The following is a 16,108-nucleotide window of genomic DNA, read 5'->3' as shown; positions in this document are numbered from 1 at the left end:
GTGATACGAGTGTCTGAAGAACATTTAATCACTTAAGGCATGCTGGAGTGCAGTGTCCACTCCCAGGCATGGATGATCCCTGGATGTGCTTCACATCCCTGGCACACAGCCAGCCAGAACAATGCCTGACAATTCAAAAGAGGTATCTTGAGGTTTCTGGAATATCAGTGGGAGAACATGAGAAGTGAAGTGCCCTGCAGAGAGGAGGGTCCTGCACAGATCCCCCACAGGGAACCAACCCTGGGCACACCCACCCTGTGCAGGTTCTGCAGGCGTCCTGCCCTCCAACCGTCCTGCATACGCTGCCTGGAGCAACTAGGAACACAAATGAGCACTTACACCTTGGGTGTCTGAACCTGAAAAACATCACTTTAATTCAGATCCCACTGAGCTGACATGCCCCTGCTCCGTGGCCATGGAGCTGGAGGCACCCACGCTCAGTGCTCTCCGTTGCTTCGTAGGGACAGATGGAGAAACTCTATTTCTAGGTGACTGTGCCCAAACAGGAACTGATCCCAGTTCATCTGAAGTGGGAAAAACTAAAAAGGGCACGGTGGCAAAGACATTTTTCAAACTGTTTGGAAAGTACTGGATTACTGGAAAGCTCAAACTGCCGCTATCTGAAAAACATAAAGAGAGAATTTATAATAGCTCATGCTAAAAACTCCCTTACTTTTCTTGTGCAAAATATACTAAACTTGAGTGGTCAGGAAAGGTCTAATGAAACCTCAAGAACCACTGCCAAGCTCCTGGAGGTTTCAGTGTGGATCTGCTGGAGGAAGAGCTGAGGTAAGGTGTGTGGAAGAGCCAATGAGAAAGACCCCAGTCAATGATGAGGTGCAAATGGGGTCTGGCATATATAAACCACAACCCCAGCTCCTGAGTTTGAAGGGGGAGCTCAAAGGTAGCTCCAGCACTTCCAGAAACCACCCAGCCCATTGCTGCTTTCATGAAAGCTGGAAAGTTGCAGTTCATGGACTCCACTGGTTATGCTGTGCCAAAAGAGATCTGTGAATTGTTTAACATTCACAGGAAGGACTCTGAGTCTTTCTGGATGGGGCTCTGAGCAATCTGATTTATTGGAAGGTGTTCCCCCGTGGCAGGGGGTTTGGAATGAGGTGGTCTTTAAGGTCCTTCCCAATGCAAACCATTCTGTGGTTCCGTAAGTCCATGATCACATATGCATTTTTATATGGATTTTAATATGTGGGCTAGAGATCTGACCTACAGCTTACTCAACCCATCTTGCTATTGTCTCCAGCAAGCTTTGTAACATTTACTGATACATTTCACTGGCTGCAATGCATTTTTGCATTATTAAAATGCACTAGATCATGAAACTGATTTTTGTGACATTTAAAGTACACAGGTAGGTTGTATGCCAGATCAAGACAGAATACTAAAGGGCATTATACTGAACTCCTGGGAACATACTTGCCAAAAATGTTTAGGATAAAATCCTTTAAATTTTTGGGCAAAGACTGATGAGCCATATTTCTTCCCCTTCCCAGTCGGCATGATGAAGGGCTGTCCTCACAGACTCTTTCCCATTTTTGTACAGATCTATCAGCTGGGCTCTGCACACCTCCTGGAATGCTGGTGCTGCTTTAGTGTGGGTTCAGGTGTAACAAACAACCTCAGCTGTGTAATTAAGGGCAGAAGCTCCCGGGACGTACTAGGTATCATTTCTCATGCAGTGCCATCGGCAGAACCAAAGCATATATTCCAACTTTATGTCCCATCACTAGTCCTCCGAAGGGATTTCTGCTTGGTACATAGAACAGGCATCAACTCTTCAGCAATTACACCAGGACAAGTGTAGAGCTGATCACTCTTGGCTGAGAACAAGCAAGTGCTTGTGGTAAGTGGCTTTACTCAGTCCAAGACCAGCCCTGAGACATCAGTGGTAGAGGCCCAAACTGTGGCTTCTTGTGTAGGTTTGTGATTCTCCACCTGTGACACTGCCTGTGCCTCCTGGGATCACTGCACCTTGTTGAAATCAACCCCTTTGTGTGTGTGACTCGGAGCCACCACTGCCAAGGCCAAGGGGTCTTACAGAGAAACAAGCACAACAGCTTAGGGATGAGGAAGGAAGAGCAGTTAATCCAGGGAAAGAGGAAGGACAGAGGAGATTTAAAATTCTGATTTAGGGTGACAGAGCATGATGCTGATTTTGTGTTAGACTGGAAAACACCCACCCAGCTTCCGCAAGGAGCAGAGAGAAGGCAGCGTTCCCACAGCCAGCCCCTCCTCTGCCCACGGGCATGGGGCACTGCTGTGCCATGGGCCGGAGGGGCTGCCTGTGCGGCACCAGCGGCCTCCAGCACACACCGTGTTTGCCACCAGCAACAAACAGCTGTTTCCTGCTGTGCTTTTTCCAGAACTCCCCCTTCTCCCTCCCCTGAAAAGGCACCAGTGAAGCACTTACCTGGTGGGAGAAAGGCTGTATGCTGCTGTAACTGCATGTTGGCAAGAGCTTGCTGGTATTGGAAGATACCAGTGTTAAAGACTGCGGTGGCACCATTGGTTTTTTCAAGCGCAGGCCTCTTTGGTAAGGGGGGAAGTACAGCTTGAGGAATTCCCTGAATGGTGGATGGGTATAAAAATAAAGTCCAGTAACAAAAAGAAAAAAAAAAAAAGGGGTGGGGTGGGGTGTGGAGTAGGATGGGAGGGAGGGAGGGGAAAAAGGGAGGAGAAAAGGAGAGAGAAAAAGGAAAAAAAGAAAAATCAGTAGAAGGCAAAATAACCAGGCAGCACCATGTTTTTCCATGAGCAAGCAAGCGGCATAGCACACTGAACTACCAAATAAAAGGCGAGGGAACAGCTTTCCAGGGAGCACTATTTGCCTACCATTACAGCGGCACAGGGACCGGCGGGACAGCCGCTATGGGCACCGGCATCAGTACCACGCTACGGGAAAGCTTCGGGCTGGGTCAGGAGCGAGGCCATTGGGGAAGCAGCACTGCTAGCTCCATGAGGATCACACGTAGAAGCCATGTTAATAGTCACCGTCTGGAGCGGATGGCGGGGCCGTGGTGACACCCCAGTCCCTGGGCCCCAGCACTGCCCGGGCATGCAGAGCGCGCGCCGCATGCTGGCCCCGGCCGCCTCCGCGCCACGAAGCCATGCCAACGCCCCTGCGCCGGCACCCGGGAGGGACGGGAGGGGATGGGGACAGGAGGGGACGGGACGGGAAGGGGCCGGCGGGCGCGGGGGCGGCGGGGGCTGCAGGGAGGGCGCCCAGCCTGGCCTGGCCGCCCACACGCCCTTTGCCGGGGACATGGGGAGGGAAACCGGGATGTTCCATTTCTACACATTAACCCCAAACTCGACTCTACGATACAGCTACATGCCAAGCTAAAAGGTGAAAGGTCATAGTACCAGGTCAAAGGTTGCCTCGAGGGGTCGCTTCAGTGATTTGACAGCCGACTGAGTCTTAATTAGCAGGCAGCGAGCACATGATGGCAATGGCCAGTGGGGTCAAGCGCATTAACATAAACAGCAAGCAGAGGTGCGTCATGGGGGCAGCAGTGCATTTGGGGAGGTGAGAAAAAACAAATAAAAACAAATCACCGGATGCCGTGTACAACGGTAACAAGACTAGGCATGCATGGGGGGCCGACGGGCAGGGCAGCGGGGCAGCAGGGGGGGCCCACGGCCGCCCCCACCCTGGCCCCCACCGGGCAGGGCACGGGGCTCACAGCCACGCAGAACCGGCAAAGGGGCTCCCACCACCGGCCACCGGCTCCCTGCCCATGTCGGACCCCGCCGGGAGCCCGTGGCCACCGCCTCGCCCTGCCGGCCCTGCCTCCCCCGCTGTGCTCTGCTTCCCACACCCACGGGCTCAGCACAGGCGGGACTCTCCGCCACCACAGCCCCCCGGTGCTGCCCTCGCCTTGCCAGCAAACCAGCTCCTCAGTGGACCCAGATGTGGCTGCTACAGCTACGGGCCTGCACTAGCGCGCGGGAGAGCCACCGCCAGCCCGCGGGGACACAGGATGGGGACAGCAGTAACACGGTCAGATCCACTTCAAACTACACCTCTACAGACATGGACTTACAGAAACTAAATATGGATTTATCTATCTGTGCAGCTGGATAGATACACATCTGCCACACACAGACATACAGCCAACCAGATACACATGTAGCCCACACATACAGACACGCACACATGTATGCACACACAGAGGTACACACAGGCACTCTGTACATCAGCAGGCAAAATTAGTCAAACACCTCAGTGGTCTGGAACTACTTCAGAGCAAATCTGGCATCACATGCTGAGAAAGCTCACTGCACTGTGTAGTGACCAGGGTCCCCAAGCACACGCACCCTCCTTAGCAAGGACAAACACGCATCCACCACTGCCTCTCCTCAACATATGTCTACGTCCAGAAGTGTTCCCACACTCACCATGGCAGCTGCAGTCGCTGCTGCTTGGGCAGCTGCAGCTTGGTTAACCTGGTACTGGGCAGCCTTGATCTTGGCTTGCAGGTGTGCAGGAGGGTGAAAATATTTGCACTTTTCCCGGGAGCATCTCCCTTTGATGTAATCCATGCAGACGGTGACTGTGTTGTCGTTGGTGTCGATCATGGCGCTGTCGGCGGGGTGAGCGAACCGGCAGTCGTTCTCTCCCCTGTTGCAGTTCCCGCGCTGGTACTCTCGACATACCTGTGACACAGAAAAGAAAGTCACTTAGTTTTGGTGATGGGTGTTGCAGGCACGGCTTGGAGCAGAGACAAGCTTTCTGAAAGCCTGCGAGAGCACCATGAGGATGGGGGCCTGGCCCAGGTGGTGCACTGCAGTGGGGTGGAGGGCTCAGGGACCTGGCAGCAGAGACTGGGTTCTCCAGAGCCAATTCTGATGTCAAGGAGCATGAAACCCCACCGTGATCAAAGCCAAGCACACAGGAGGTATCATTCTGGCTCCACTTAGCCACCCATGGGGGCTGTTTCTGTCTCCTGAAATGTACCACAGCGGCTCTCAGGCACCACCCAAGCACCCCAAGGTGCTCGGCCATGCCCGGCTGTGACCTGGCTGTGCTGAGTCACCACACTCGATGTGCTCATTACAGTGAGTGGGCAGTGTGTGATCGCCCCCACAGAGCCCTACTGGGCGGGCACTCTGTGTCCATGTGCCCCCATGATCCAGGTGCCTGCCAGGGAACAGCAACCCGCAGCCCACAGTGGTGGCACAGCCCCTGTGCTGCCCAGCCATCCCCCCGAGCAACCACGGGAGGTGGGGAACAGCAGCGGCCACAGCCGGAGCGGCCCCTGCTCCCACTGTCACACGCCAGCAGCCAGACAGAGCTGGAGGGGTCAGACGCTGCAGCTGCCTGGGTGACAGCCCCTGCGGTGTCCCGTGGGCTCCAGCCGTCCCCGAGCCTGCACAGAAGCCCAGGTCCCGGCCACTCCAGCACTGCAGACACGGGCTCTGTCACCAGTGTGACACACACCGGCCCCCTCTCCACACATGCAAGCCCTGTGTCTGACAGACTGATGTGGGCTCCTGTCACGGTCAGCTCTCCCCAGATTGCCAACAAAACACACTTAGCATTCCAGTTTTCCAAAGGCCATAGGAAATGAAGGGACAAAAGCAACCGGGTCAGCATAAAAATAAAACCCTTTAGTAGATGGAATGTCCTGTTCAAGGTGGGTGCCTGTGAGCTTGGATCATCAGTATTTCCTCAAGGACCTTGGCTCCAATCCCTTCAATAACCCAAATTTGGTGGTGGTCTGGTTTCCCTTTGCACCAGTCCTCTGGCTGCTGTTTAACCCTCGTGCCACTTCCAGTGCCACCTGCCCATCCTCTACAGTTATGAACTGACCCAGCTGCAGGACCAGGACCAGGTCAGGTGTGAAAACATTTGTCCAGGGTCATTCCTGCATGATCCTGTTAATAGGCTTGTTCCATGTGGTGACCGACTCTGGGTGTGTATTTGCAGCAGAGCCCCATGAGCTGGGCCCAGCCCCTGCTCATCCTGTGCCTCTCGTGCTCAGGGCTTGCAGAACGGATTCTGCAGCATGCCAGAAACAGCTCAGGCAAATTCCTCAGCTGGAAAATAACCACCGGCCTGCCAGGTAATCCTGCAGCCAGATCCCTTCCCTGGCCCAGTCCCCTGCAGTGACACATGCCAACCAGCACGACACAGAGAGGGCTAGGGAAGAAGGTTCTCTTTCATTATCTAGGAACACTTCCTGGGTCATGAACCAGTGTCCTCTACCCAAACAAAGGCCTCCCACATGGACAGAAATGTATAGTTTCCTTTGATTATTTGCAGTTCTAGCTGTAAACTGAACCCTTTTCTTCCAAAGATGAAGAAAAGGATGAACCAAAGGCAGCTGACTGTCTTTGCTCCTTGTCTTGTATTGGTGGTCCACTAAACCAAGGTCTCAAGACCACTCCATGTGTAAGCAAGAACTACTCCATTAATAACATAGAAATGATATGTACAAACCCATATAAGTGCAAGTATACATAAAAGCATCTATATATATAGAGAGAGAGTACATCCACAGAAGAACTAATTTTGTCCCAGTTAAAAACCAAAGAAGAATGACCAGAACACTGCAATAGGCAGATAGAGATAACCTTTGGCATGTCCAGGTAAGTTTTCTGAGCTGTCACACAGTAACTGCACTAAGGTGAAGAAGGTTTCCACCAGTGCTCCTGAACAGATCTTGGGACAAGGGCTCAGAGCAGCCAGACACAACCCTGGACTGCTGGTCCTTCTAATTGGTGTGACCAGCAGTCTTTTCAACCACTGTGAGGGTAACAACCAAGAACACTTCCAACTCTTCTTTATTTAAAAGCAAGCTTTGAAATGGGGTTACTTTTTGCCATGGTCATGCTGCAATATATCACTCATCTCCTTCAGTAAAGAGAGGCACAAAAGCATGATGTGCTGTCTAGTCTTACAGATCTGGAGAGCTTTATTCAGTTATTTATTAATAGCCCTGTAATTAGTACCGTATTTTTCAACTCAATTTGTTAGGAAACATAAACAGAAGAGGCATGGGTACATTTCCAGCCTGCTGTAAAATGCTGCGTGAGGGCTGCAGTGTCACTGACTCACTGTATTCCCTTGCTTGGGCTTTGGGCTGAGTTTGCTGTGATGGCCCCGCTGCGACTCAAGGTGCAACCTGGGTGGGGACACAGCCACTTCCCAGCCTTGGCCGAGTCCCTCTCCCTCACCCCAGCACTGTGCAGAGTTTGGCTGGAGGGCCAGCCCTACCCTTCCCTTCCCAGAGCACATCCCACCTCCTGGCTCTTCCTTGGCATCTGAGACAACCAATGGAAATGGATGTGCTGTTATCCAGGACACTCAGAGCATTCGAACACACGGCCTCACTGGTCACAGTCCTAATCACCCAGAGCTGACCAGCTCCAAGAACTTCTAAGTTGCTTCTTTCTGGCAAAAAATGGCATATAAGAACCAAGCAGGAAACAGCAGCTTGGCTGTGGTCACTGCTGACTTTGGAACACTTCTAATAGAAAATGATGGCATTCCAACAGAAACAGCTGTTTTTGATAAAGTGTTAAGCAATTCCTTTCTCTCTCACTTCCCTGTCCTTCTTGCTTCTTTTCCAGTTCACTGAAGAACCACACTTTGTTCAAGATATTTCCTGAAGGGGAGGAGTGTGAGGAAAGCTGTGGAAAAGCCTCAAGCCATGACATTTTCATCCTGAGATGCAGATTCCTTACAGGAGTGGCTGAAAGCACTGGACAACCAACACCCGCATGCTGTCGGTATGAAATCCAGATGAAAGCAATCCCACTGCTAGCAGCAGTCACCAACTTTAATTTACCAAGACTCACATTAATTCAGGAGACACAGCACTGCCCGACAGATCTGTGGTGCCTGCCTGTTTGCCTGAAAACCCCAGGTGTGCCTACTGAGAGCTTTCAGCTTGGGAACAGCCTGGGTCTGTATCCCAGAACGTGTGCTGACTCAATTCCTGCCAGTGTACATAACTCTTGAAAATAAATATTTAAAATTCTAAGCAGAACCAATCATACTCCAAGATTAGATGCTAACATCATTGTGGTTATTTTTCTCCAGGACAGTTCATTCCAAGGGAGAGTGAGCGGAGCCTTATAAAGCTCTGATCATGCCATAATAAATGGCAATCCCACAGCAGCAGCTCCCTGGAAGAGCAGGTAGACACTGCTGGCTCCTCTGGGAAGTAATAGCCAGATCATGCAGAATCTCCAGAATTCGTTCTGCATTTCTGTAACCTATAAAGTACATTCAAATGTTTTGCTGTTCATAAAAATGACGTGCTTGTTTAGTGTTTGGATATTAAATTTGGATACTCCAGATCAAATGACCACTGCACTGGAAAGCATTTGCAAATTATCTTCTCACCTACATGTTTCACTGTTTAAACTGCATTTGCAAAAGGGAAAACAGTATTGTGACCCCGAGAGTGCTACTCTAGCATCTCCCCCTCATTCAGAGGAGTTTGGCTCAGCAGTGCATCACTTCTCTGAAGAGCAATATCAAGAGAATGCAGCGTCCAGAGGGCCAAATCCTGTACGCTGAAGTCCCAGACATCATTAGCTCCCTGTGCAGTGGTCACAGCCTGCAGCCAGCACTGGGGTTGCCCTGGAGGTGCACACAAAGGGGTGCTCCTGCTTCCCTGGGTGCTTGGGGACAATGGGTACATCCTGCTTATGACCAGGATGTTTTTGAGCCCTCATGTCCCAGCCTGACCAGCCCATGGGCACTGCAGGGCTGGAAGCACAATCACAGCAGCTGATCTTGGCAGCACAACCCAAAGGGTTCCCATCATTGGCATTCTCCTCTCCATACTCATTTCCAAATCCACTGTGATTTATTTATGAATTTACCTAATTGCATTTTGGTTTTAATCCACCTCTGGCAGGTGTACGAAACAGAGTCCTCAAGGGAAAAACATCCCTGGGTGATTCCAACCAGCCACCTGTGTGCCAGCTCAGACCTCGGCACAGCTGCCTCCCCTGTAACCTGAGCGTGCTTTGGGGAACGCTTCCCCCAGGGAAAACATCTCTAAAAAGGGAAATGATGTGATCCCACAGGAGGGTGACCTGTGGTGATGTGGGCTCTGAGAATAGTGACCGTAGCAGTGGGAAACACTGGCTGCCAGATGACCCTCCACACTGCTCCCAGCTCACCCCTTCTGAGCAGCAGCTCCTCAGCCAGGGATGCAGCTAAGGAAAAGGAATTAATTTCCCTTGTAAGGAGAGTTAATCCTGTTAGTGCAGATGCACAGGCAGAAAGAACAGTTACAAATACAGTGAGCTGCATAAAACAAAGATCCTTCTTGCTCCTCCCAGCGTGCTCCCTGAGCTCAGTGACCAGACCCGCTGCCAGAAGGGAGAGCACCAGCAGCCGCGCAGGGGGCAGCGGCCTTGTGCCCTCACGCCCTGCCATGTCCAGCACACACCAGGGTGACAGCAGGGCAGCCTGGCTGCCCAGCCTCCCCCATCGCTGCCTTCTAACCACCAGACCCAAGCAGGGCTGCCAAGCACCTGCACTCAGGCTGTGCCCATGGGCTGCGATCTGTGCTTGTGGCTGTACCCACGGGCTCTGCTCTCAGGCTGTGATCCATGCTCCCAGGCTGTCTCTCAGGCTGTGCCCGCAGGCTCTGCTCTCAGGCTCTGCTCTCAGGCTGTGCCCACAGGCTGTGCCCGCAGGCTGTGCCCACAGGCTCTGCTCACAGGCTCTGCTCTCAGGCTGTGATCCATGCTCTCAGGCTGTGCCCGCAGGCTCTGCTCACAGGCTCTGCTCTCAGGCTGTGATCCATGCTCTCAGGCTGTACCCACAGGCTGTGCCCGCAGGCTCTGCTCACAGGCTCTGCTCTCAGGCTGTGATCCATGCTCTCAGGCTGTGCCCGCAGGCTCTGCTCACAGGCTCTGCTCTCAGGCTGTGATCCATGCTCTCAGGCTGTACCCACAGGCTGTGCCCGCAGGCTCTGCTCACAGGCTCTGCTCTCAGGCTGTGATCCATGCTCTCAGGCTGTGCTCCCAGGCTGTGCCCGCAGGCTCTGCTCTCAGGCTGTGACCCATGCTCTCAGGCTGTGCTCTCAGGCTGTGCCCGCAGGCTCTGCTCACAGGTTCTGCTTTCAGGCTGTGCCCGCAGGCTCTGCTCACAGGCTCTGCTCTCAGGCTGTGATCCATGCTCACAGGCTGTGCTTTCAGGCTGTGCTCTCAGGCTGTGCCCACAGGCTCTGCTCTCTCTCAGGCTGTGCCCATGGGCTGTGCTCATGGGCTGTGCCCCGAGCTCGTGGCAGTCGGCGCACGTCCCTGGCTCCCCGCCCATGCAGCACCGATAAGGTGCCGAAAACACTGTCAGGCCTTTCAGATAAGAAAGATTTGGAGCAAGGGAGAGCAGCAGCTCAAGAGCACCAACACTTGTCAGGGTTGTAGCGAGGGTGATAAGCCAGGTGCGGGAGGCCGGCAGGGGAGCGTGGGCACCGTCTGTCAGAGCCAGAGAGGCCGAGTCATCCTGCACTCCGGCAGCTGAAGCGCTGCACCTCTCCCAAGCGCTCAGTGCCTGTGCCCCCACCATGTTAACACCTTCTGGGCACACACTAACAGCTTCGTGGCACTCTTGCTGCCACCATGATCATTCCTAAATATTCCCATTTCTTTCTGCAAGGGAGGGTCAGAAGCAGAATGCCAGGCTGAACTTACTGTACAGTCACTCCTCGTTCTTACCCGTCATCAAGATATGACATTACCAGCCCAAGTGAAACCTGCATTATTTGCTTTCACAAGAAAAGTATTTCATACCTAGAAGACAAAATAAATGATAGCACTTGTGAGAGTAAGTTACATCACCCAGCTCCTACCTCCAGCCTGTCTGTCCTCATCAGCTTCTGGGCAGCAGCGGCGGCAGCGGCAGGAACTGGGACCCCGGGGTTTCCTGTCACCAGCATCGGGGCCGTGGGCAGGATCTCAGCGGGGACCAGGCCTGGAGAGACGGGCCCCAGGTAGGGGTTGAAGGCGGCTGATGCATTGGTGGCTAAGCTCGGTGCAACAGAAAACATTGGCTGCAATCGGAGACAGGGAACAGACACTTAACATTTGTGCTTGCTGTGCTGTCACCATAACAACTCTGTGGCCATCCCCTTGAGCTGAACAAGGTGAGTTTCTGCTGCTAACTGGGAAGGAGCATTTGTTGTGTTTGTGGGACATGGGGAACACCTGTGCAGTTGCTGCACGTGAGCAAGAGCACGGGACAAGCAACCCCACCAGCCTTGGCTGGTTCTCCTCCTCCAGCTCCCTTGCACGCTCACAGCATGTGGCAGCTCCTGTAGCAAACTCCCGGCGGATCTGCACTCCAGCAATGCCATAATGAATGGCAGACACTCTGTGGGGTCACACAGAATCCAGGCCTACCACGGGGACATGGCCACAGCAGGTACAATGCTGGCTCTTAGGGAAAAGGCATCTGAGAGCCCTGACAAAGCATCAACCACACTTGACTTCAGGCACAGGCAAAGCTTTTCTGACCCTGGTGCAGCTACAGCTGACTCAGGAACTCGGAGTTTCACATAGCCACAATCCTTCAATTTTACAGAATTCAACAGGCTGGCCATGCAGATACTCAGACACTCACTGCATCAGGGAGATGCTTTAGTTAGGGTAAAACATTAAACCAGTGGAAGAAAGAGCACATGCAAATATGATTTTTTGTTTGTTTGCATGTTTTCAAAAAAGAGTCAAGTGCCCTTGTGGTGTGAAGGTAACTGGGTGTAGAGCTGAAATAATGCTGTGAAAACCCAACACAGAGCTGCTACACTGCAGCAAGGATTAAACAACTCTCCTGCCCCCAAATGCAGTGTAACTGCCAAATAAAATTCAGCCAGGAGTGTTTGTCTTTCACTATCTAAATAAAGCAGTTACTCTAGGCATTTAGGTTTTTTTCCCCAACTAATTTTTAGAGGGAAAAACAACTACAGAATTAACACAACTCTTTCTCTGTTTCATATCAATTTAAGGCAGACAGCACAGAACAGCACATGTTTTTGTATTCCTGAGGAAATGACTGAATTGTTTGGAAGCAAGACACATTGGAAATAATGAACAAAACCCTGCACGGATTACTGGAGAAAACAGACTTGAGAGCTATGTAAAGGGGTGTAATTTCTGTAATGCTTATGATTCTTCATCCATGTGAGTGAAAAACAACCTGGCAAATATTACAGGAAATTAAATATTACTCTTAAATACACTATTAATTAAATTCACTTTCCATTACTGTGTTATCAGCTATGTAATAATGAACTTTAAAATAACCAGTCTGTTAGTGTGTAACATAAGATATTGATGTTTGATTTCAGCCCAGTACACTCAAACAGACACCTGTGTGTCTGTGTACACCAAATAAAAGACTACTCCATATAGTTTCTATTGAGCTTATTTTACACCAATACAAATACCCTGCAGCCTTTTGACCACTGCAGAATAACAGCATGTTATCAGAGCCACCTGGTGTTGCTCTGAAGCTCACAGGCACATCGCAATGTGCTGCACAGGCCTAAGTGGGGACACCCCCCTGTCCTACAGCCACTGCTGGGCCGGGGCAAAGAGCCACCCCAGCTCCCTGCTGGGCTCATACTGACTGATGCACAGCCACGGTCAAGCTGAGCCTAACTCCCCCTAAACCAAAGCTCAATTCCAGCAAGCAACTCTCTGGGAAAGTTCCCTTGAGTGAGGGAAAACATCCCTTCACTCAAGGGAATCTTCTCAAAGCCAGGAGTTTCCTAGAGCACATGATACTGCAAAGGAAACAAAAATCTCACAGAGATCACTCGCTTTCCAAACTTTGAGAAATAAGTTGCAGAAGATAAATTAAATTAACCCAAGACTACTGAAATTAAATAAAAATATTACTTCAGGCAAGGCAGAATTAAGCAACACAAAGACATACAGAGGAGCATTTCACTGCAGCTGATTCCTCTCCCCATTCCCGACCTTTGTGGGATTTCCCTGGTGTGGAAGCCTCTGCTGCCTGCCCTCAGCTCCCTGAGGGAACCCTGGGGTGCACATACCACGGGCTGCAGCGGGGCTCCGGGCATCATGGCATTGGCGAGCTGCATCTGCTGGGCCAGCATGGCCATGTTCTTCTGCTGAATCAGGTTATTGCGGCCATTGATCTCCAGCTGCGTTTTTAAGTGGGGTGGTGGGTGAAGATATTTGCAGTTTTCCCTTGAACATCGACCCTGAAGAAGAGAATTGGCACAGTAGGATTAGAAGCTGCATCTTTGCTCCTTATGCCATGGGCTAAAGCAGACACAGGCAGGCTGCAGGCTGAGGGAGAAGGGCTGTCACATGCTGCCCAGAGCTGCCGGACAGTTCCTCTATCTACTGCTGGCTCGGCTTTGCTGGGCCATTTGTTAACCCAGCACAACTCTGAAACACAGTTTCTTTTTAAAGCTCCTGAAGATGAGTGACCATGAGTTGTTCTGGAAGTACAGCATGTTCCTCCTCTTGGGGACATGCTCCTGCTCCATGAAGGGAACCAGCACCTCTCTGTGCTTCACTACACCTGGAATCCAGCATCTTTGAGGGAAGCCTCCTCCACAGGATGCATTTTCGTTGTGATTGTGCAAACCTAACAGGAAAACCAGAACTGACTCGTTTGTAAATTTTTCACTGAATTCAAATGTGGCAAACAAATTTCATGCACCAGTTTAACGTGGATCAAAGGATGCTCAGCAGTGCGACAACCATCGACAACCAGAAACAATAAACAACAGCTCTGTGCACGATGCACACCCAGACCCTGGTGGACCTCCCTGGGGCCAGCAAAGCACAGGGGTGACTGCTGAGAACTAGCCCCAAAGCCCCCAGCTGCTTGAAAAACCTCTAAAGCCAAAGGCCAGCGGGAGCAAAGGCACCGCTCACACGGGTGCTCAGCCCCAGAGTGTGGGCAGAGGAATCAGGGGAGAGAGACCCCTCTGCTGGGGAACACAGACCCCTCTGCTGGGGAACACAGACCCATCCTGGGGAACACAGACCCCTCAGGTGGGGAACACAGACCCCTCTGCTGGGGAACACAGACCCATCCTGGGGAACACAGACCCCTCTGCTGGGGAACTTCTTTAAAGTTGTAACACCAAGCCCGTACTTTCACTAAAGGGATAGCAAAACCAAAAATTAAAGAACCCAACTAAAAAGGACAATTAAATTCTTTTCTGAAAAAAACCAGAGATTCCTAAAATTACATTTTTTTTCTTTACTTATTCATCTTTGAAATAAATCCAAACAAGAACAATGACAAGGCAAAAGACAAACTTAGTTTGAGTAAGAAACGGTTTTTATCAGGAAACAAATTGATTCAATACAGCTTGACCTTACACTGCAATTTTGCTCAGAAAGTTAAGATTATCCTTGTTAAACAATCTGCCAGAGATCTAATTTGTAGGATAATTTTTGTCTCCCCTAAAGGGTGGGACAAACAGTTTGCTGCTGCTCCCCTCCCAGTCTGTCTCTCCTGCTGACACTCCAACCATCTTAAAACTCATTTTCATAGTTATTCAGCTGACATCTGATCCTGCAGAGGAAGACAGACCTGGTCAAAGAAAAATACCTAAAGTTTTCTGGGTATCTTCAGGCAACACACCATGGTTAAGGAAAGCATTTACGGAGATTGTGGAGACCACGACTGCAATGCATGGAAAAGAAAGTTCATCTACAGAGCCAAGAGCACAATAACTGCAGATAAGACAGGGAAAAAACATGTGCTGCCTGAGGAAGTCTTGTTACAGGGGAAAGAAGCTTCCTAGAGCAAACAAGGACTTGGATACTTCAGTAAAAACCAGACAGTTCATTAGCAGAAAAGGTGGCAGCAGGGATCAGTGCTTATGGAGAGTTGTAGTCGCTGTGCTTTTAACTGCAGCAGTGTTTTACAGTGTGGATGCACATCTGTACACAGCTGGATATGCTGGTGGCTCTTCCACCCGTGGGTGCACCCTGGACATCCCCAGTGCCAGAGGGCTGCCCCGTCCCTGCCATGGGGACCAAAGCTGGCACTGGATATCCCAGTCAGCAGTGGCCAGACCTGCACAGGGACCAGCACAGCCTGGGCTGGACCGGCTGAAAGGACACGTGGGACATCTCCCACCAGTCTGGCACCCAGCAACCTTCACTCGGGGAAGGCAGCTCTCAGCCCTAGGGGTGGTTTTGGGAAAATGACCTCCAGTTCTCTCCTTTAACACCTAAACCAACTCATTTCAGCACCCCCAAGCCCCCGAAAGCATTTCACCCCTGTGTGCACTGGCAGGTAAAGGCCTGGGACACTTATAATTAAGTCAGTTTTTCTCTCAACACTAACCCCATGTTAGATGTTGTTACCCCTGAGGACATGGGGCATGCTGACACATTTACCAGATACCTGGAAAATGAGATCTTCCATGAGCACAATGTAAAAGAGCCAATTACTGCTAAATGAGTAACATGGAACTACCACATGTGTGCCTGGAATCAGAGGAGCAGTTAACCAACCTGATTCTGAAATCCAGATTAAACTCAATGTCCTTATTTCAGCGCTGGGGTTTAGGCTGATCCACAACTCTCTGGATGAGATCCAAAGCCTGGCAGTACGTGTTGTACACCCCAACCACTTAATGTACTTCATACACCCAAATGCTTTAAAGCTATAAAAAATCATTCCTGTGATCTAATGCAATGTCCTCTGGCTCCCAGGAAACAAGGAGCCTTCGCTGCTTCCCCACTGAGACTAGCATTTCTATCCACATAGGAGATGGTCTTTAAGGAAAGCTATTTACTCTGAGTTAAAGACTACCAGAATATACTGCAGCCCCAGGTAAATGGTGCTTATGCTTAGCTATCACCAGATACTATGAAAACACATCCTCCTCGTTTGCATGTAGCTCTGGAGCCCAGGGCACCTTTAACCTTCAATCTTTTTTAATTTACAGACCTTAGCGACTTTCCCAAAAGAAATGCAGACTTGTCTGTCTGGGAGCAGGGTTTCTCGCCTCACTTTTACTCCATGGACCTTTACAAATGGTCCACAGAGCGCCCAGGAGCTGGAAACGGCAGGCTGGAAACCACCGTCACAGATCTCACCAGAACACGGGCAGCATTCATC

The 16,108-nt window shown here is 51.0% G+C and overlaps 1 protein-coding gene across 9 annotated transcripts in view; it reads right to left on the bottom strand.

Moving 5' to 3' along the window:
• The window catches only part of MBNL1 (muscleblind like splicing regulator 1), a 74,140-nt gene that overhangs the window by 11,055 nt on the left and 46,977 nt on the right, over positions 1 to 16,108 (bottom strand). For 6 of the 9 annotated variants that reach the window (XM_039556659.1, XM_039556657.1, XM_039556660.1 and 3 more), the window contains 5 exons: positions 13,044 to 13,214; positions 10,839 to 11,039; positions 4,417 to 4,674; positions 3,382 to 3,435; positions 2,429 to 2,582 (listed from right to left, as the gene is read on the bottom strand). In XM_039556659.1, the coding sequence (XP_039412593.1) occupies positions 2,429 to 2,582; positions 3,382 to 3,435; positions 4,417 to 4,674; positions 10,839 to 11,039; positions 13,044 to 13,214 (838 nt within the window). The remainder of the gene's footprint in view (positions 1 to 2,428; positions 2,583 to 3,381; positions 3,436 to 4,416; positions 4,675 to 10,838; positions 11,040 to 13,043; positions 13,215 to 16,108) is intronic. The other 3 variants (XM_039556661.1, XM_039556662.1, XM_039556664.1) reach the window with 1 other exon arrangement.

This window comes from Corvus cornix, chromosome 9 (genome assembly GCF_000738735.6).
Source record: "Corvus cornix cornix isolate S_Up_H32 chromosome 9, ASM73873v5, whole genome shotgun sequence".
NCBI lineage: Eukaryota > Metazoa > Chordata > Aves > Passeriformes > Corvidae > Corvus > Corvus cornix.
This window is presented reverse-complemented; position numbering and strand designations above follow the sequence as displayed.